We start from the raw sequence: 21,406 nt of genomic DNA, 5'->3' as shown, positions 1-21,406 counted from the left end.
CTTCCCTGTCCGGGACATGAACCCGTGTCCCCTGCATTGGCAGGCGGACTCTCAACTACTGCGCCACCAGGGAAGCCCCCTTAAATGGTCCCTATTTTTGAAAACCCGAGATTGTTAAACTTTCATGTATTCCTTTTGAATAAAGAACATAATTCTTGCTTTTAAACCTGATTCTCTACAACTATTGCTTAAAATATTCTTTTATGTTCTGCCTTTTTGTTTCTGCAGTTGACTATCTATGTACAGAGGTTACATATATTTTCAGCGGTCTTTTATCTCTAACAAAATAGATATGAACTTTTATGTATTAAATATTCTAGTCTGAATTGAACTAAAATCTAACATCTGAACTGCTCTTTCTTTTCCTTTCTCTGGGTTCCTTTTGATTAATTGCCTGATAATGTGAATGGTGAGTCTCTTTTCAAATAATGTCATTTGCATATGTTTTATGGAAGGAAATAACATTTTAAGCCTCAAATTCCTGTTATTTCTTTAAGGAATAAAAATTACATATTGCAAACTAAAGTTCTTTTTCTAAAAGGCAAGAGTTTGTTGTTGTTTTTTTAAAACAATCATCAAAATCTGTAAGATTAAAATATCTTTATGATAGCTAACACACCTGAGTAAAATATATGTTCATTAGAAGTTGTAATCGGCTCTCTCACTGTAGGAATTGGCATATATTTATTTTTATTACTTATATTTACATAGGCAAAGTGACCTAAAATATACAAACTGTAGTTTACATGTTACAGACTAGACCTTCGTTCTCATATTCAATTTTAGTTTTAACTAATGTAAGTTATTGGGAGCAATTTCAATTTTATTTTTCTACTATTAGAGTACTTTGAAGTTTTCCTGAGAACATGCAAGTGCAGTGTATCCTCCTTTATCTCCCCTGCTTCTCCCCACCTATCCCATCCATCCCCAGGTCTAAAAGTTACTATGTAAGAAGTAATTTCCTTGTCTTGAATAAGTATATTTCAGTTTATTTCCTTTATAGTAAACAATTTTAAACTTTTAAGGCTCTAGATATCATTAGTGGATGCAGTTGTGGCGCTGAGCTTCTTCTGTCTCTGTGCAGAGCTGTTATCCAAAAGAGGAAAAGAAACAGTGACATCTTGAGGCATTTTAATGTGATGGTTTGATATTCAAAATAGAATAATTAGGTCCTTTTTATTACAGTAAAGTCATATAAAACTTATTTAAAGTTTCAGAATACCTATTGAATAAAAACAATTTAGAATGAAAGTCCATGCTTTTTTCCCCAACAGGCTGGAAAGTTAAAAGATGGTGCTCGTTCTGTTAGTAGAACAATTCAGAATAACTTCTTTGACAGCTCCAAGCAAGAGGCCATTGATGTTTTGCTACTGGGAAATACTTTAAATAGTGATTTAGCTGACAAAGCTCGAGCCCTTTTAACTACTGGAAGTTTGCGTGGTATGCGTCCTTACTTTATATTTTACTTCATATTGTTTATATTCCTTCTAAAAGTCCAAGAGGTAAATGTAAACTTACTTACGTAAATACTTTTTAGATTGAGTTGATTAAAATAGTTTTGGAAGGAATTTCTGTCCGTGTAATTTTCTAAAATTGCATTCTCCAAAGGAAGTTTATCTCTCCTAAAACGTCTATATCATTAGTGGAATTATTAAGCTAAAACCGAGGCCCATGCATGTTTTCTTTTATAGATTATGATTGAGGAGGGAAATGGTTTAAGTATTGCTAACTTTATATAAGGCAGGAATTCATAAAATATTCAGCTAGTACTTTCAGTAGAGTATTTAATAATTATGTAGAAAACATTGCTTTATTGAAAAAAACAATACCTTTGTTGGTTATTTAGCTAATCACCACCCCAAAAGTTTCTATAACTTGGTCCTACCTTTTAAATGCTGTTGTTTGAATAAGCATTAAATCATATTAATAATTTTAAAATGCTTATTATTGGACACCATCATTCCCAATTTTAATATTTGACATAAATATATGGCTTTCAGAATGGCTGTTTATCTTTCACTGTGTCTTTCATTAAAATCAAAAGAATTTGAGCTCATATCAGTGAGCGTATATTAAGCAGTATCGTGGGAAAACTCAATATACATTGTAAAACTTAATAGACTTCCTTAATTTCATATTTTTTTCTATTTTAACACTGTAGCACTCTGAACATTTTCATTTCTTCTGTTACCCCCCCAAACCAAACCTTTCAGTTTTCCCTGTTCAAGTAGGAGAAATTGTTCTTCATCGAATTATGTACTCTTGGGTCATCACTTAGTCAAATACGTTATCATGGATTCTTTCAGAATTCTGCATGGTGCTGAAGGTAGTTAATTACAGTCAGCTCCTCAGGGGTCTGTGAGTAGGCTGGGGACTGAAGTCTACTAAAGCTCTGAAAACCAGAATCTGATCTTAGCTACTCCTTTTAACATCAAGCTTTCTTCCTGGCTTCCAGCAGTAGACGCTGACTGATTTGCATCTTATCACCTCTTTCCACCTGTGCCTACTTTGATATGGAGGCATTTATCAGCAACAACTGAAAGTAAGCCATTGAAGGAAAGAGAAGAAGTGAGGGACCTGAGTAATTCCCAGACTTGATCATCAGTTTTTTTGGTTTCCTGCACATTTTACTATATGAAAAATATACCCTTAAAAAAAGTACAGTCAGTTCTGCTCTAATGCTTATTCTGAGAATGGGAATTTTGTTCCAACATGGATGCTATATCAGGGAACATTTTGAGTATAATGCCAGTTCTGCACTAGTTTATGCGTGATTTCACTGGTAATAATGCTGGGGAAATGCGGAAAGCTGCACCCAGCAGAACTGCGTTGGGTGGAAATATACACAACACACGTACACATGTGCGTGCACCTGAGACATCTCTCCCTCCGCTCACCAGATCCATCCGTAACTGGTGTTACAACTTACCGTCCAATTGCAGAGACCTCTTCTCCCAGGATTCACAATTACTTACAAGCACAGGCCTCCTGCTGCCCATTTCTCTGAGCAAACCTTAGGTCTTTGTCAAAATGAAGTGCCGTATTCTAGACGTATTCGTACATTCCTTAACCATCTAACATGCGTAAAATTCTGCTACTGTTTTTATATTAGGTTCCTATCTTTCTTGGCACGTCATTGCCGAAGTGTTTGAATGTTGTGCCCGAACCCCATTTTTGCCATAAGCCCTGTGCCTGTGGGAATTGGCACCATTTTGCCTAGCATGGTGATTTTGCTGGAATGTATATGTTTTGTTATAACTGAACTGATAGTACTTACCAGCTGGTGAGTCCCAGAAAGAATGCTACAAGGTGTAAGGGCAGTAACTTCAGTATTTCAAAGTCCTCCAGCCTCTTAGGTTTTCAGGTTCATATTCTCCCTCACAAGTATATGCACGTGCACACACACAGACTTACATACGGGAGTAGCCTGGAAAGCAGGCCTAGACCCTTCTGATTGTGAAACTCTGGACATCACTGAGTCCCCATAGGATTTTTCTTAGATGCAGAAGGTTTGCATCAGTCATCATCATTTATTTTTATCTTTGGTGTCCTACAGCCATCAGAAAAAAATTAACTCCTCAAACTAAATCAAAAGAAAAAAATGAGGCTGTCTGAGAATGTTTTGTCATAACATTCTAGACTTCAGCTGTAACTTGCTGTTTTACTAATGATTCTTTGTTTTCTTCTTGATGCATCCATAGTTTCTGAACAGACATTACAGTCAGGTACAGTATAGAAAATCAATCTGTAAATAAAAGCAACTTTTTCTCTATTTTTTTAAAAAGTTGATGTTGTATATAAATAAAGCCACAAATAAATGGAAACTTTATTTTGCCCTCCGAATCTAACATGATAAATTGATAACCTTGTTTTAATCTGAGAAAAATATTTTGAGTTTGAGAAAACTAAGTATTTCGTTTAGAAGGAAATATGCAATGCTCTTTGTATTCCTGTAGCAAATGCTTAATTCCAATTAAATGTAGGTCATCTAGTTTTCATTTTACTTTCATATTTCATTGAACAAACATTATTAGTGTTATATCTTACTCTTTATAGGCTACTGGAAGAAACCCAGGTGTGACTCTTTCGGATTAATGCCCGAGTACTGTGATATTTATGACTACTCAGTGGTGCTTCTCACACATAATATTTTAAAAGGCATTTAGTGTACTAAAATATCTGAAATCTTTTAAAAAGCATTAAGATTGCTAACAAACTTAGAAGAGTTAAGTGTGTAAGACCTAAAGGTCATTATTTTTCTTGCCTTTCCTGTTCTTAGGAATCTCACGCCTTCATTCTCTGGACAAGGTTTATGATCTTGTCTTTAAACTTGAATCTGTGGTGAAATGAGCAAAAGCTAAACTCTTGCCAGAAATTTAGCTGAAAAAGACTTTCACTTAAGATTTGGTATCCCTTAAGATTTGTTTCACTTAGTTATTGTGCTGAGTGTTTTGAGAAACTATTGGCAATTCTTTTGAGAAGGATGGAGGAAGAGAGTCCTTGGATATATTTTTGAGTTACGTCATGGAATCCATTTTCTGAAATGGTATGGTATTTAGGGATGGACATCTGTTTGAACATAGACTCATGTCTTTCTGCACATTAAGGTGCCAACCAGTTAAGAATAAACTAGGAATTTTTTGTAAACTTTTTATTCCATTTGTAAACAGACTTTAGTAGCTCACTCAACGTGGCAACATGTTTTTGTTCACACAATTCATTATTTGTCTTGCTGGATATTTTAAGCTGTTAAATCATTATGGAACTTGTGTTTTGATGTAGAAAAGATTGTAGAAGCTGTTTTCTAGCAGTAACAATGGCAATGACTTCAATTAGAAAGACCACTGATAATCTGTAGTAATAGAGAATTATTCTTTATCCAGGTTCAGCAGGCTTTCAGTTAACCATACCAACAGGCCAGAACAAATAATCTGCTTTCATTACCACTGGACACCTCTATATGAGTAATCAAATCAAATAGCAAGAGGGCTAGAAATGTGCACGTTTGCCCCTGGGAACAGTGGGGACGTGCTTGTCATGTAAATCAGCAGTCCTTTCATGGGATTCACAGGTCAAACTATTTTCACTCTAATCCGAAAAAGTTATTTGCCTCTTTCACTCGTTCTCTCACAAGACTGCTTGCTGTATGTACCTTGGTATCCAACAATAATAATTAATATCGTAATAAAATAAGATCCTGTGGTGAAAGGTGAGCACCATTGTGATTTCCCTTTCCTCTTGCCAGTTAACCGCCCGTTAAGGGCATATTCTCTGTCTTTAGATTGAAGTCCTGTTAAGGCTCTGTTAATTTAAGTGCCAAGGATTTGACTTAACCTAAATGAAGCATGGTTTAGGAAGAAGAAGGATAGGTGGAAGTCAAAAAAATAAGTGGGGAAAGGATTGAGGATTCAAAATGTATTGAACATTTATTCATTTAACCATTACTTGCTGAGCACTTACTATGTACCAAGCGCTCTTCTAGTCACTAGGGATATTAGACCATTTCTGCCCTCATGGAGCTTCCATTCTTGTGAGGGTCCAGTGGCTGAGCAGTGAGAGAACAGGGATGGGGTGGCAGGTGAGGGCAGAAAGGTGGGGCAGGTTGTTTGGGGCCTTGCAGAATGTTTGTAAGGACTTGGTGTCTCCTCTGAGCTGGGAGGCATTTAGTCATGGCTTCATCTCCATCCTCTCATTATTGTCCATAATTTGTGTTTTTGTCAGGGGGCCATTATTCATTAAACCACCTGTCAGTAGCTAGAATCCTAAATGTAATGGTTCTTGAATGTTTTTGTTTGGGGAGAAGTAACATATTTTTACTAGCCTCCGAATGAAAGCTGTATGAAAGTCAGTTGCTATATTCCTAAAAATGTGCAGTCTGTGCTTTTGTATTTCATAAAATAGTGTACCATTTCAGTGAAACAGAACTGTTTGTTCTGCATGTTTTTTTGTTGCTGCATTAATTTTGTAATAGTTTTTTTACTTGGGCTATTGTACTTAATGTATGATTTTTTAAAAGTTGTGTTGGTTAATTGCATTGTGCTGGGCTCTGTGTTCAAGGCTGTCTTTTTTGTGCTTATGCATGTATCTGATGCTTCTTTGTGCTGATGATGGTAATTGTACTTTCCAGCCATCATTTCTCAGTCATGAAAATCAATTTTTGTAAATGGTTAAATGCAGCCAAAATTCTGTTGTGTTTTGTTCTCGATTAGCATCTTCTAAAGTTCTAAAGAGCCTGTGTGAGAATTTCTACAAGTATTCAAAGCCCAAGAAAATTCGAGTATGTGTGGGCACCTGGAATGTGAATGGCGGGAAGCAGTTTCGCAGCATAGCTTTTAAGAATCAGACCCTCACTGACTGGCTTCTCGATGCACCCAAGTTAGCTGGCATCCAGGAGTTTCAAGGTTGGCTTTTTATAATACGGATTTAATTAATTAACCCTGACTGTGATTTATTAATCTAGAAAAGAAATGTGGCACTTCACAGTATACATTACCTTATAAAAGAAACTGGGATTTATACATTTGAAGACCAACATTCTTATAGGTAAATCTGTTCAAATCTTAGGTCTTTTGTATTCCTAGACCTTTATCTACTACTTCATAAGAAAACATGGTAAAATAAAAAATCCTTTTCTTTGTTATTTGATTCTCAGGAAATTGGATACGTACATAAATTGATATCTTTAAGGTAACTACACGTATAAGAAAAACTAGTTCTGTTTTTATTCTTTAGACTGATACAAAGGAAGCTTATTTTATGATTGATAATTTTTCAAATTTAATATGTTCTATTTTTCAAATACAGTCCTTTATTTGCTAAGATAAGAAATAGGGTGATCATGAGCAGTTTTACAAAACTTGTTTTGACGTTTGTTGGCCCTTTATAGCAAACGGTACTGACTCACCCTTGTAAAGACTTGTCATTCAGTTTGGGTGCTCTGCCACCAAGCTCTTACTAGCCAGAACCAAACGCTGAGCTGAGGATGCTTGTATTCAGATTCTAACTAGAGTCAAGGATTTGAGGCCTTCGTCGTTTAAGTCAGCTTTAATTCCTTTTTCAAATGGTACAAATTTACCAAGTGTTATTTATGAAGGTGATGTACATAGGAAATACTGTGAGATGCAGATTTTCCTTTTTTAGTTGTCTTTAATCAGTCACACCTTAAACCCTGGGAATTTCCCTAAACTTTTATTAAAATGCCCTTTTTCATTTACACTGAACCTAACTTGAAACTGTTGTTGTAGTAGTAATAATAACAATAATAAAATAACAGCTAATACTACAATTCTAACTACTTTACATCTATTCATTTAATCCTTATAACAGACCTAATATACCATCACTATTATTATTCCAATTTCACAGATGAGAAACTGAGACACAGTAAGAGAAGTGACCTGCCCAAGGTCATACAGCTAGTAGTGGCACAGCCAGGGTTTGAACTCAGGCAGTTTCCTTCCAGAGTTGGGCCACTGCATTTTATTTGTGAACTCGGGCAAGTTGCTTAGGTTCTTCAAAGCCTCAGTTTCCTGTCTGTAAATAAAAGGCAAATATAATCTGTCTCCTAAGGTGTTTGTGTAGTAAATGAGAAGATTTGTATATAAGCCTTGCACATAATAGCAGTCAATAAATTTTTTTTCTCAGTATTTGTTCATAGTATTTATAAGTTCTTTCTCTAGCTATTTATCCTCATTTCTGAATGCTTGGGCCACCCAAAGTACCCTGGGGTTGCTTATCTAAAGCAGCTCTGTTCTCTTTTGGTCTTGTCAGCTATGAGAGAGCTAATGACTAGAACAGAGGGGTTAGTCTGAGCCCCTGACTCTTCTCATTTTCCTAGATTGCTTCCACTTAGGAATCTTCAAATTTAAGTGTAAAAAATCCCTCTCAACTGTTTCCTCTAATTTGAGACTGTTACTCAACCACTTTATTATTTGTACCCTTTCTGAAAAATTTCTTTCCCTCTCCATTTTGAGTCACTTTAGCCTTTGAGCAGTGGCTTGTTCCTCTGCTGTCCATGGTACAAACTTTAGCAAGAATTCTTTCAAAATGATTTCTGAAAGGACTTAAGGATCTTCAAGAATAACAGTCTTAGATAGGCAAACTTAGGTCACCTAAATAGAAACTAAATGGAAAGTAATTTTGTCCCCCTCAGGGGGTTTTGCCTTTAATTTGAATTTGGTTAAACTTGAAACGCAAAAGTGGACTTTCATGAGATCTGATGTTGATCTTAGTTGGGTTGGGGGCTAGGGGGGTTGCCATTTAACTAAGGCCATCTCTTAAAAGTCTCTCCTGGATGCTTCATTGTAGATAAAAGAAGTAAACCAACTGATATATTTGCCATTGGTTTTGAGGAAATGGTAGAGTTGAATGCTGGAAACATTGTGAGTGCAAGGTAAGCCAGCCAGGTAACACACAGGGAAACTTTCTAGTTGATGGGCATGGGGAGCAGATAACTAAGTACTTGTTACAAGGATAGATTGAGAGAATATATGTGAAGATGCTTTTTAAACTATAAAATAGCAGTTCTCAAACTTTTTGGTTTCAGGTCTTGCTAAACTCTTAAACATATTGAAAATCTTAAAGAACTTTTATTTATGTGAGTTTTATCTCTTGATATGTATCACATTAGAAATTGAAAATGAAAAATTTAAAACATTTAATTCATTTAAAAATAAGAATGATAATAAACTCATACATGTTAACATAAATAACACATTTTCTTCCTGAAAAGTAGCTGTTTTCCAAAACAAAAATTTACTGAGAAGGATGGCATTGATTTGATAGTTTTGCAAATGTCTTTAGAATCTGGCTTAAGACGGCTGTATTCTCACATCTACTTCTGCATTAGTCTGTTGCAATATGTTGTTTTGGTTGAATTATATGAAGAAAATCACATAAATATGTAGCTGGAAACCGAAATATCTTAATAGCCTTTTCAGACCATTTCTTCTCTGATACCACTTAACAAATAGTTTCCCAAAGGTTAGTTGCAGTGTGGAATCTGAAACCATAGCGATGACCTTTTTGTGCTCAGTTATATTAAAACATTGGTCTATCTTTTACCCTTGCATGATTTTGAAACATCATGTGTTGGTCATTTGGAACATATTAGTTCACTGAGTTATGTAGATCTTCCAAATTTTGACACATTTCATTATACAATATTAAACATTATATTGGTTAATTTCATCACTCATCTCATCAGCAAATTCTTCAAGTATGTGGAAGCTGTCAAGATCAGAGTAGCAGATACAGGTTTATCAAGATTCTCATTTTGCTTGAAAACATAAATTTTATCTTTGGGAATAGATGCTATTTTTTTTCCCCTTGAAAACACAGACTTGGCTGAAAAGCTGTTTGCCAAATAATCTAAATCTGAATAACCATAGTCTGTCACTCGTTCTTTCTTATATTCTATGAAAAAAGGGGCATTTCAGCTCTGACCTCAAAGTATCAGGTGCTTTTCTCTGAAACAACCATGGTGTATGCATTCAGTATGCAGCAGAAGTGCTTGATGTGTATTGTCCATTCATCACACAGAATACTATAAAGATGGGACTCAAGGATTGAGCTTTGACAGAATTAATAATGTTTACTGCTTCATCAGGATTTTCTTAGGTGAAATGGCATTTTTTTAAACTGTGAGCGCATGGGGGTAAAGATTATAAGGAATACTAACTAGTACAGTTTGGTGCCTGGATTCCTGCTAAGACATCAGCACTTTTACTTATTGTTTTTGCACCATCATGCAAATGTCAATACAGTGAAAAAGGCAATCTCTTAGCGATATTAGGGAGACAGTTTTGACCTCATGGGTTTTAGGGATCCCCAGGGATGTACCCCGACCACAGCAGAGAACTGATGTTCTGAAGTGTTATTACAAATACAGATTATTTTAGTGAAATTGAAAGCTTAAGTGTTTTATTTTAAGAAATGATGCTTGCTTTAAAAGTTGAGTAGTTGCCCATCTTTTGTGACTTTTTTTAAAGAATCTTTTTCTTTTTTTAATTTAATTAATTAATTTATTTATTTTTGGCTGCGTTGGGTCTTTGTTGCTGAGCGCGGGCTTTTCTCTAGTTGCGGCGAGCGGGGGCTACTATTTGTTGCGGTGCACGGACTTCTCATTGCGGTGGCTTCTCTTGTTGCGGAGCACGGGCTCTAGGCGTGCAGGCTTCAGTAATTGTGGCTCGCGGGCTCTAGAGCGCAGACTCAGTAGTTGTGGTGCACAGGCTTAGTTGCTCCACGGCATGTGGGATCTTCCCAGACCAGGGCTCGAACCCGTGTCCCCTGCATTGGCAGGCGGATTCTTTTTTTTTTTTTTTTTTGCGTTATGCGGGCCCCTCACTGTTGTGGCCCCTCCCGTTGCGGAGCACAGGCTCCGGATGCGCAGGCTCAGCGGCCATGGCTCACGGCATGTGGGATCTTCCCCGACCGGGGCACAAACCCGCGCCCCCTGCATCGGCAGGCGGATTCTCCACCACTGCGCCACCAGGGAAGCCCGGCAGGCGGATTCTTAACCACTGTGCCACCAGGGAAGTCCTCTTTTGTGACTTTTTAAAAAAGATTTTCAGAATAAAATTATGGACTGAAATAGTATGGTATTATAGTCATCAGTCTTGAAAATGACAACTTTCTTCTTAGCTAAAGTGAATAACAATTTATACAGGGAAGTAGAAAAGAATTCCGACTTCATTCATTTTGCTGTTTGACTCTTTCCTGAAAGTACAGATTCAGGTCTTAGAACATATTCTGAGGGCTCACATTGTTCAGTTGTTGGTCTAAGTAGAGATTAATCAAATTATTCTTTAATGAAAATGGTGATTATTCATTCATATATTTAACCAGTATCTACAGAGCACCTGCCCTAAGTGCTAAAGATACATCAATGAATAAAACAGACAAGTATCCCTACCTGTGTGCACCTTCTTTTCTAGTGGAGGAGACAGACAATAAATAACTCGAATAAGTAAGTTATATAGCATGTTAGAAGACGGTAGGTGCAACCGAAAGTAGATAGATAGAGGTCAGGGGATTGGGCATGTGGAGGTGGGGAGGTGTGTGTGGTTTGGAATGGAGTGATCAGGGTTCATTGAGAGAGCTGAAGAAAGGGATGAAAGCTGTCGTTCTGTTTTCAGAATCCAAGTCTTGGTGGTGGGGTTGGTAGGGAATCCGTGCTCTGAATTGGTATTTTGGAGGCAGTGTGGCATGGTGTTAGATAGATTAGATGGGTGGATGTGAGGTCGTATTCTGGCTTACCGTTTATCGTTTGTATGACCTGGAACTACAAGAAGATGGTTTTTGCTCGCCACTGGAGGTTCTTGGGCACAAACTTAATACTCTGAAAATGTATAAAGAGAAAGACTCAAGCATTTTTGCTACCTTCTTTATACGAACTGTGTTTCAGAATAACTGAGTAGTTGATAAGAGAGAAGTTGTTTATAGAAGAATTCCAACTTATTACAAATGCCCATGGAATGCTGAAATTATGAAGTCAACAGGTTGTAACCCCTAATGAAATAATGGATCTAGGCAATGATCATCAGTCGATGTTAAAACCTTAGAAGAAGGATCAGTGGAGTAACTTTTTATTACAACGAGTCAATTGTCACGGTCCTAACAGCCTATCGGGTGTAATATCACAGAGATTAGTTCCCACTATCATGCAAGGGTGACTATACCACCTGTGAGGTTATTTTTGCCAAAACAAATCAATAAAATTGAATGTTTCTTAATCAAGCTTCTAGAGTAACCAGTTTAAAACAAACCTGACAGAGGAACAAGGTACCATGAAGACACATCAGACAAATCCAGACTGTTAAACATTTTACAGACAAATAGCCCAGCTTCTTAAAAAATAAATAGCATTAAAAAGAGGGTTGGGTGAGCTGAGAGACTGCTAAAGATTAAGAGAGATTAAGAGACAAGCAAATGCAATGTGTGGACCTTATTTGGACCCTGTTTTAAAGAAACCAACTGTAAGAAGAGGTTTTTTTAGATAATCAGGGGAATTTAAATACGAACTGAGTATTAGATGATACTAAAGAATCGTTAATATTTGAGTGTGATAATGGCATTGTGACTATGCAAAAATGAAAATGTCCTGTTGCATTTACAGGTGCATACCAAAGTGTTTCTGGGTGAAATGGCCTATGTCTCAGATTTGGGTTAAAATATTTCAGGTTTAAAAAAAGGGAAGGGGGTATGGAAGAAGAATGATTGGCAAAATGTTGATAAATGTTGAAGCTGGATAATGGGTGTATGGTGGTTTATTTTATGAGTATCTCTTTTTTGTGGCTGTTTAAATTTTTCCATTATAAGGTTTTTTTTAAGGTATTATAACCCATAAAAATAAGAGAAGGCGGGGAATGTATCTGGAAGCATGTTCTTCTCTGTTATCCCAATGAATACTAAAGAAAAAATAAAGTATACAAGCTTGAGATTACTCACATGGTGAGCACTCATTTAATCAGTAAGCTCATATTTTCTTTGTAAGGGAGTAATAGGATAGACTTTGAAGTGTGGGTGTTCTTTTGGCTAAATTTTGGGTTTTCCTTTTTAAAGGAAACAAACAAAAAAGCCCAGCCCGCGTAAAGACTTCACTGTTGGTGTGGATTTCGTGACGTCAGTAGTTTTATTAAATGTGGGCATATAAAGGTATAATTGACAACTGTCTTATAAAACAGGCTATATTACTGTCACCATCTTTTTGAAGATTCCCTCTTTAATATTTTCTGTTAGCACAACAAATCAGAAGCTCTGGGCCGTGGAACTTCAGAAGACCATCTCCAGAGACAACAAGTATGTGCTGCTAGCCTCCGAGCAGTTAGTGGGCGTCTGTCTGTTTGTTTTTATCAGACCACAGCATGCTCCGTTCATCAGGTCAGTAAACAGATCGCTCTCCTAAGGCTGCTTCCTAACATCAGATAATAAAAAGGCCTGTCATGTTTGTGGCTTCAGAGAAACACTTGTTCATGGTTCTTGTTTTTAAATGTGCTTTTTTTTTTAATTGAAATATAGTTGACTTACAATGTTGTGTTAGTTTCAGGAATACAGCAAAGTGATTCAGTTATACATTTGTATATATATCTATTCTTTTACAGATTCTTTTCCCTAATAGGTTGTTACAAAATATTGAGTATAGTTTCCTGTGCTATAAAGTAGGTCCTTGTTGGTTATGTTTGATTTTATTTTATTATTTAAAAAAATTTTATTGGGGTATAATTTGCAATGTTGTGTTAGTTTCAGGTGTACAGAAAAGTGAATCAGTTATACATATACATATATCCACTCTTTTTTAGCTTCTTTTCCTATATAGGCCATTACAGAGTATTGAGTAGAGTTCCCTGTGCTATACGCTAGGCCCTTATTAGTTATCTATTTTATATATAGTAGTGTGTATATGTTAATCCCAAACTCTTAATTTATCCCTCCCACCAGCCCCCTTCTCCTTTGGTAACCATAAATTCGTGTTCTGTGTCTGTGGGTCTACTTCTGTTTTGTAAATAAGTTCATTTGCTTGTAAGTGATATGGTATTTGTCTTTCTCTGACTTCTTTCACTTAGTATGACAATCTCTAGGTCTATTCATGTTGCCACAAATGGCATTATTTCATTCTTTTTTGTGGCTGAGTAGTATTCCATTGTATATATATACCACATCTTCTTTTCTTTTCTTTTCTTTTTTTGTTTATAAAGTAGTACTTACTCTTTTTTTTAAACTTTTCTGAAGATTTAAATTTATTTATTTAAAAATTATTTATTTATTTATTTATTTATGGCTGCGTTGGGTCTTTGTTGCAGTGCACGGGCTTCTCATTGTGGTGGCTTCTCTTGTTGCAGAGCACAGGCTCTAGGTGCGTGAGCCTCAGTAGTTGTGGCACGTGGGCTCAGTAGTTGTGGTGTACAGGCTTAGTTGCTCTGCGGCATGTGGGATCTTCCCAGACCAGGTCTTGAACCCGTGTCCCCTGCTTTGGCAGGCAGATTCTTAACCACTGCGCCACCAGGGAAATCCCTGTACCACATCTTCTTTATCCATTCATCTGTGGATGGACATTTAGGTTGCTTCCATATCTTGGCTATTGTAAATAGTGCTGCAATGAACATTGGGGTGCATGTGTCTTTTAGAATTATAGTTTTCTCCCAGTGTATGCCCAGGAGTGGGGTCCCTGGATCATATGGTAACTCTATTTAAATGTGTTCTTGAGTAAAGAATCACTAATAGTTTCACTGTTCTCTTTCACAGGCTTGCCCTCAAAGTGCCCCACAGTGTGTAACGTTATAATTATGTAACAGACATTCCTATTTTCTTATGCACACGGAACTATTGGAATTTCTGATCTTTGATTTAGAATTCTTCCTTTTAAAGGGATGTTGCAGTTGATACTGTGAAGACGGGAATGGGAGGCGCAACTGGAAATAAGGGAGCAGTCGCAATACGAATGCTGTTCCACACCACAAGCCTCTGCTTCGTCTGCAGCCACTTTGCTGCAGGACAATCGCAGGTCAAAGAACGAAATGAAGATTTTGTGGAAATAGCGCGGAAGTTGAGTTTTCCAATGGTAAACTCTTGTGGCTTGTTTTTGAAGAGGAAGCTTTGAAATGTGTTTCAATTTACCCCAAATTCTATATCAGTTTTTGAAAATTTAAGGTAGTTCCTAGAAATGTCAGCATTGTTCACCTAAATATTAGGTACTTCATGTGTAATTACTGTGGGGTTAAATAAATCGGGCATGGCAGGGGTGAGGCAAAGAAGAAGTTGTAAAACATTTTTTTAATTGATTGTTTAAAATTCTCTCTTTGCTTCCAGGGGAGGATGCTGTTCTCCCATGACTACGTATTTTGGTGTGGTGACTTCAACTACCGAATCGATCTTCCTAATGAAGAAGTGAAAGAGCTCATAAGACAGCAAAATTGGGATTCTCTTATAGCAGGAGATCAGCTTATCAACCAGAAAAATGCTGGACAGGTAGATACATACTTAAGATACTTGCATTGGGAAGAAGGGGACCTTTGATTATGAAAACATACTTTTCTTAAAGTGTTGCTTTTTTTTTTTTTAACCTCTTGGAGTCTCTTTATACTTAGTAGATATATATCTATAGTTTAACAGGTAGAAAATTGCCTTCTCTCTTTTTTTTTTTTTTTTTTTTTTTTGGCGGTACGCGGGCCTCTCCCTGTTGTGGCCTCTCCCGTTGCGGAGCACAGGCTCCGGACGCGCAGGCTCAGCGGCCATGGCTCACGGGCCCAGCTGCTCCGCGGCACGTGGGATCTTCCCGGACTGGGGCACAGACCCGTGTCCCCTGCACCGGCAGGCGGACTCCCAACCACTGTGCCACCAGGGAAGCCCTGCCTTCTCTTTTAAAAAAAGAAAAGGAAAGGAAAACTCATAATAATTTCCAGGAGGAAAAATATATTGTGTCTCCATAAGATTCACTTTCAGGTAGAAGAACATACATTTTTTCTTTCAGTAACAGCGAATTGAGAGTCGTACTTGTCAGGGCTAGGGCTTTTTGGCTTTAAGATCCTATGGTAATTTGCTTTATTTTGATGTTGTTGTTTCTCATATCATCTGCCTTTTTGAGACTTAGTTCTAAAAACTTGTGACCACAAAAGTTGGAAGAATTTATTTTAAAAAAAGTTTTTTAAGAAGAGGTGATTGAAGCCACTTGATATGGTATCTTTCTGGTCATCAGACTTAAACTCTGATGGATACCATGTAACCTCCTTAGGCCCCAATTCCTCATTTGAGAATAAGACATCAAACTATTTGATTTCCAAAATCCCATACAGTTTTACATGTGTCATGTAGCTCAAAAGTCTGGTGGAATTCCATTGTTCACGTTTTTGTACTTTGCTTAATCAAATGTCAGACAAGTGGCATGATAAAGCCCACGTCTTGGGTTATTTTTTCTTAAGCTCTGTTCCATTCAGTTAGAAGTGTTCATCAGAGGCACATAAATTTCATGAGTCTCCAGTGCATAATAGACATTTAATGCATGGCTGCCTGAATGAAAACAGAACGTTTTTGCCTTTTCGAATAACTTACTTTATGTATGTTTATTTTAGATTTTCAGAGGATTTTTAGAAGGAAAAGTAACCTTTGCTCCAACATATAAATATGATTTGTTTTCTGATGACTACGACACCAGTGAAAAGTGCCGCACCCCTGCATGGACAGACCGTGTCCTCTGGAGAAGAAGGAAATGGCCTTTTGATAGATCAGGTTGGGAAAGTTGGAAATGGACTTCTTCATTTAAGTGAACTAGTGCAAATTTTACAAGGAAGAAGGGAATGATACAAATAAGGCGAGGAGGACTACTTTTTTTTTTCAACACAGGTTATCTAGAATAAAATAAATTCAATTTAAATATAAAACTTAAAAAAAATTCTCAGACTTGCTTGTAATACTTTAATTTTTCAATTTGTTTTCTTTCAGTGGTGTAGTGTCATACAAAGAGAAGCAGGGAAACATTTTTACGGAATTGTCAACTGAATGCTAATTAAGATTTCTAATTTGAATAACTCAAGTGGTTTGCAGATATTTTGAACTGCTACCTGTCTGTTCAGTTATTTTTGAAACACTCTCTGGTCACAGGCCTTTAAGTAGCCTCAGAGTAAAGGCTCATCTTAATTTTAACTAAGTAAAGCATAACATGATAACCTCACCAAGAAACCTTTTTAACTTAACGGTGTCTAGACTTCTTGCCTGTTAGCAAGTGTGTCTGGCTTCCCAGCCTCAGGCAACTGAAGCCAGTGAAATGAACGAGCTCCACATGATTGGTCATGCTCAGGTGGCTTCTCCTATGTTTTGTTTTATTCTGACTGCAGCTGAAGATTTAGATCTCCTAAATGCTAGTTTTCAAGATGGAAGCAAAATCCTCTACACGTGGACTCCTGGCACTTTGCTGCACTACGGAAGGGCCGAGCTGAAGACTTCTGACCATAGGTTTAAACAGTCTCTGTATTCCTAATTGTGCTTGAAATTTATTTGAAATACATCCTTCCTTAAATGTTCCTAACACATCTTCCTTCCTTTATGCCTAAGGCCTGTCGTTGCCCTGATTGACATCGATATATTTGAAGTGGAAGCTGAAGAGAGGCAAAACATTTATAAAGAAGTAATTGCCGTTCAGGGTCCACCAGATGGTACGGTGTTGGTCTCCATCAAAAGTTCTCTACCAGAAAATAATTTTTTCGATGATGCTTTGATTGATGAACTTCTGCAACAGTTTACAAATTTTGGTGAAGTTATACTCATAAGGTAAGTAAAATATGTATTGTCCAAAAGCAGCTCATGATCTGTAAATAATATTTTCTGTGTTAGAAATCACTTTATTTAGTATTTGAATAGCATATGAGTATTTGTATTTCCGAACTGAAGGCGAATCATACTATAGAACTATTATTCAAAGAGCTCATAGGTTTTGAAACTGGACTTGCTACTTAGAAAGTTTGAAGTTGAGTAGCAACGCTTGATGTGAACAACTGATGACCAGAATAGGTGCACATTTAGATGTGTTCTCTCAGGATTCCTATACGCTATAACATGTAAGCCCTACAGAAGAATGAACATGTGATTGCTATTTCATTTTTTTAAGGAGTGACAGGAGTAAAGCGGAGTGACTTTTCTGCCCTCGGTTTAAGAAATTTGATGTTTTCTGTAATTGTAAGTCGTTTAATTTCCATCTGATGGAGGAGCAGCCCTGCCAGGTGAATAGTCAGGAGTCATTCTTTCCCGTCTTGGTTTCCATCACTGACTTAACCATCTGCCTTTTGCAGAACCAGATGCCTCTTGTGTGGTTTAAAAAAACGGCCTATTCCAAATGCCCAGCAATCTTGAGAGACTGAATAACATGTATTGAATTCCATAGGGAAGAGGTACTATCCAATTCCTTTCTGTGCTGTTCCTCTGTTTATTTAGGGATGTTCTATAGCTATTTAGTGGGCAAATCTCTATACTAGGTGCTGTGGCAGAGCAGAGGACAAATGGAAGACCCAATTCCTGTTTGGAATCTAGGGAATATCAGCATGTGTGTAGTGGCTTTCCTAGATGCTACACAGAATACTCCACAGAATGAAGATGGGGTAGTTTCTTCTGGAGTGAGAAGCATGCCTGGGAAACCTTACTCTCCTTTCTGAGAGTACATGGGCGAATAGAGAGGAAATTGTATTTAGACTTAACCTGAAGTCATTTGACAAAGGTCTACCCCAAAGGTTTAAAATGAAACAAAAAATGGCTAGAGATCTTAAGACTCTAGCAAGTACGTGGTGAAATCTCCAGATGACAGTAAGCTTTGCCAAGTACAGAAATGCCAAATCACCGGAGCATCACATGGACTGTGTGAGTGGGCAGCACAGTAGCAGATAAATGCCCTTTTGAGCAAGTTAAAATATTGCACTGGGCCAGAGAGAACCCAGAGTGTGCATAACGGATGAAAGACTGATGCAGGAAGAGGACCTGTCTGCCTTTATCCTAGGCTCTAAAGAACTTGGTGTTAAATTGGAGCTGAAAACTTTCCCCAAAATGCTTGTTATCATTGGAAAAAGAATTGGTAACGAAACAAGGCATTATCCTAGCATTATAAAACCATGCTGTGCCTCCTCACCTGGAATATTCTGGTTGTTACACCTTAGACAACCAAGTTAGAATAGAAAAAGCAGACGATGAAAGTAAACAAGGACAGGACTACTGTCACTGGTAGGCTAAACTGATCATCACTTTTTGCTCTGGAATAAGGCAACCATTAGGGAATGAGTGAAGTCTTTATATGTAAGTAAGAGATCCCCTGGAAATGTAGATGGGGCAAATTTAGATACTTGTATTAATTGGGGGAAAAGTCTAGAAGCTTTTATCCTCGTGAGTGAAAAAAAGGAAGAAAATACAGCTTCTAAAAGGTCCTATGTAAATCCATGGATATCAGAACCAGAATCTCTTGTTAAAGTTCAAAATGTATAGGGGGCACATTGCCACGTAAGGATAGGACCAAGAAATTAGCCCTGCCACGTGGCCACAAACGCTTTGGTACCAGTATCAGAGAACAAATAGGGTTTGGCGTGGGGGAGACTGGTGCAGCGTAAATGCAGCCTTTTGATAGTGATTATAACCTTTGGAGGATGGATCTGGTCCATTGCCAACGATTTGAAAAAGATCCCCTTCATGGTCTTTAGGTAGGAATGATGTCCCTGTGTCTTTCAAATGCAGCATCCTGCAATTTAGGAACTTTATGCCAAAGAAATTGTCTCTTACCTGTGTTTTGTGTGGGGGGGTATGTACGCATGTACATGTTTTACTGTCTCTCATCTGAAAAATCTGCAAGGATTTCTGAACCTGATTTATACAGTTGGGAGTAGTTCAACTAGTAAAATTGTTTCTGTAAATAAGACTGATAATGTTGTAATTTGTTTTCTTTTTTCATGATAACATTATTATGTATCAGTGACCATCTCCTTCAGAGCTTGTTCCAGTGTCCTTTTTATTTTTCCTTTTGGGGGTTTCTTATTTCTTATTTCAAAACTATAAACTTAGAATGATAGCACAGGCCTTTGAAGTCATTTAAATGCCTGTCATTGAATAAAAACAAAGACCATAATCTAAGGCTCCTTGGGGCCAGTCTGATTGACTGATATCAATTGTTTTTTTGTTTTTGTGACAACTCCCTGTCTTCTTTCTTGGTCAAAGGAAATTTGCTTCAGGAAAATCACTGAGACAGTGAAAATACATAATACTGGACTACAGGGTCAGGAGAATTGGGTCCTAGCCCTGTATTTTATTCTCATAGGGTCACTTTGAACAAGCCACTTCACCTCTGGCCCTTTTTCTCCTTGTCCATGAAATGAAGGATTGGATTAGCAGGGATCATAATTGGAGGTCCACCGGTCCATTTCTTCTGGCAGGCTGTTTTATTAACAAAGTATTTGAAAGAAATTTGAATTTGAATGCTTTTAGGGAAAGAGTGCCCTCTCCAGGTCACCGCTGGCCCTGTTGCTCTCGCTCTTACTTTCTGACCTCTATAAGCCCTTGTTAATCGATAATCATTGGACTAGTCATTGGGCTAGTTATACCTTAGGTATTAATTATGATTTTTTTTATGTTTCTTTTCCCCTTCCTTAAAGATTTGTAGAAGATAAAATGTGGGTTACATTTTTGGAGGGAAGCTCTGCCTTGAGTGTTCTGAGCCTGAATGGTAAAGAGGTAAGGTAGCATTTGTTGAGTCTAAACCATTCTGTAATTAAGTGTCTGAAGATTGTATTTTTAGAGACATGCAGCAAATTATCTAAATGTGTTTCCAGTTCAGGAGGATAAAAGACCTAGTATTGCGCTTTAATATTTATTATTTAGACTAGATTTCAGACTAATTTAGGATTATTTTGGTCCTGCCCTAGAGATGTTAATCATTGATATAGACTAAGAAGAAAACATGTTTACTACCAAATTTTATTTTATTATATTTTCTTATATAAAACTTTAAAATGTTTAATTGGAATAGATATTCTGGCTCATCTATATAGTAGAAAAGATTTCTAGCAAATGGAAGAAAATGCTTCACTTACAAGAAAACAAAGGAGGAATGTGCTCATTATTCCAAGGAACTTGTTTTATTGGCTTGGATTGTGGTACCCAGGTCCCTTTTTCAAGCGTAGGTGAAATAATTCCCGTAGATAACAAATCCATCCCATTGAGGCATTTTAGAAAGTTGTAATTAGTGGAGATATTCCTAACCTACGATTTGAAATGGCATTGGTTGTGGGAAACTTACATCAATGTCCTGGAATAGCTTTACTGCTGTAAAGTGCTATGTCTATTAGTTTTTTCTGAATGCTTTTAGACAAATCCTATATATCTAAGTATATGGTCACTAGATAGGATGGACTAAAATCCAGGCCTGATTTCTCCAACAGCAGGCAACTCGGTAAAGATTTACCTGAGCTTCCTCTTCTGTTACATAACTTCCACTTCCTTGGAGAAAAAGATTTCCATGTGTATATTGCTTTTGAAATAGATTTTGTAGGGTTTTGCTTGTTTTTCCCAAATGCATTAGTAATACGCTCATGCAAAAGTAAATTAAGAAACACAGAAAAGTATGAAGAAATAATAAAGACCACTTGTGGTCCTACCATTATAAAATAATTTTTCTAAACCTTCATATAGGCATATATATATATTAAAACAAATGGGATTACATATACATGTACATATATATTAACAAAAATGAGATATACATATCATGGACATCTTTCTATATGAACAAATATGTCATTTTTAATGACTGCATTTTAATTAAAAATTAATTAAAATTAATTTTATTATGTGGATAAATATATAAATTTATTTAACCAAACTCCTATTAATAGACATCTAGGTTGTTTCCAACTTTTTTTTAAATTTATTTTATCTTTAAATTTTTGGC

The 21,406-nt window shown here is 36.9% G+C and overlaps 1 protein-coding gene across 2 annotated transcripts in view; it reads left to right on the top strand.

Moving 5' to 3' along the window:
• Positions 1-21,406, top strand: part of SYNJ1 (synaptojanin 1) — an 86,062-nt gene that overhangs the window by 43,019 nt on the left and 21,637 nt on the right. Inside the window, exons 11-20 of one of the 2 annotated variants that reach the window (XM_082655001.1) lie at positions 1,275-1,440; positions 6,210-6,401; positions 8,308-8,392; positions 12,739-12,879; positions 14,365-14,557; positions 14,806-14,964; positions 16,065-16,221; positions 16,827-16,944; positions 17,044-17,259; positions 20,112-20,190. In XM_082655001.1, coding sequence (XP_082511127.1) covers positions 1,275-1,440; positions 6,210-6,401; positions 8,308-8,392; positions 12,739-12,879; positions 14,365-14,557; positions 14,806-14,964; positions 16,065-16,221; positions 16,827-16,944; positions 17,044-17,259; positions 20,112-20,190 — 1,506 coding nt within the window. The remainder of the gene's footprint in view (positions 1-1,274; positions 1,441-6,209; positions 6,402-8,307; positions 8,393-12,738; positions 12,880-14,364; positions 14,558-14,805; positions 14,965-16,064; positions 16,222-16,826; positions 16,945-17,043; positions 17,260-20,111; positions 20,191-21,406) is intronic. The other variant, XM_082655002.1, reaches the window with a different exon arrangement.

Source organism: Grampus griseus (assembly GCF_964374135.1).
Source record: "Grampus griseus genome assembly, chromosome: 5".
Lineage (NCBI taxonomy): Eukaryota > Metazoa > Chordata > Mammalia > Artiodactyla > Delphinidae > Grampus > Grampus griseus.
The sequence above is the reverse complement of the archived record's forward strand: the minus strand, read 5'-3'. Positions and strand labels throughout refer to the sequence as shown.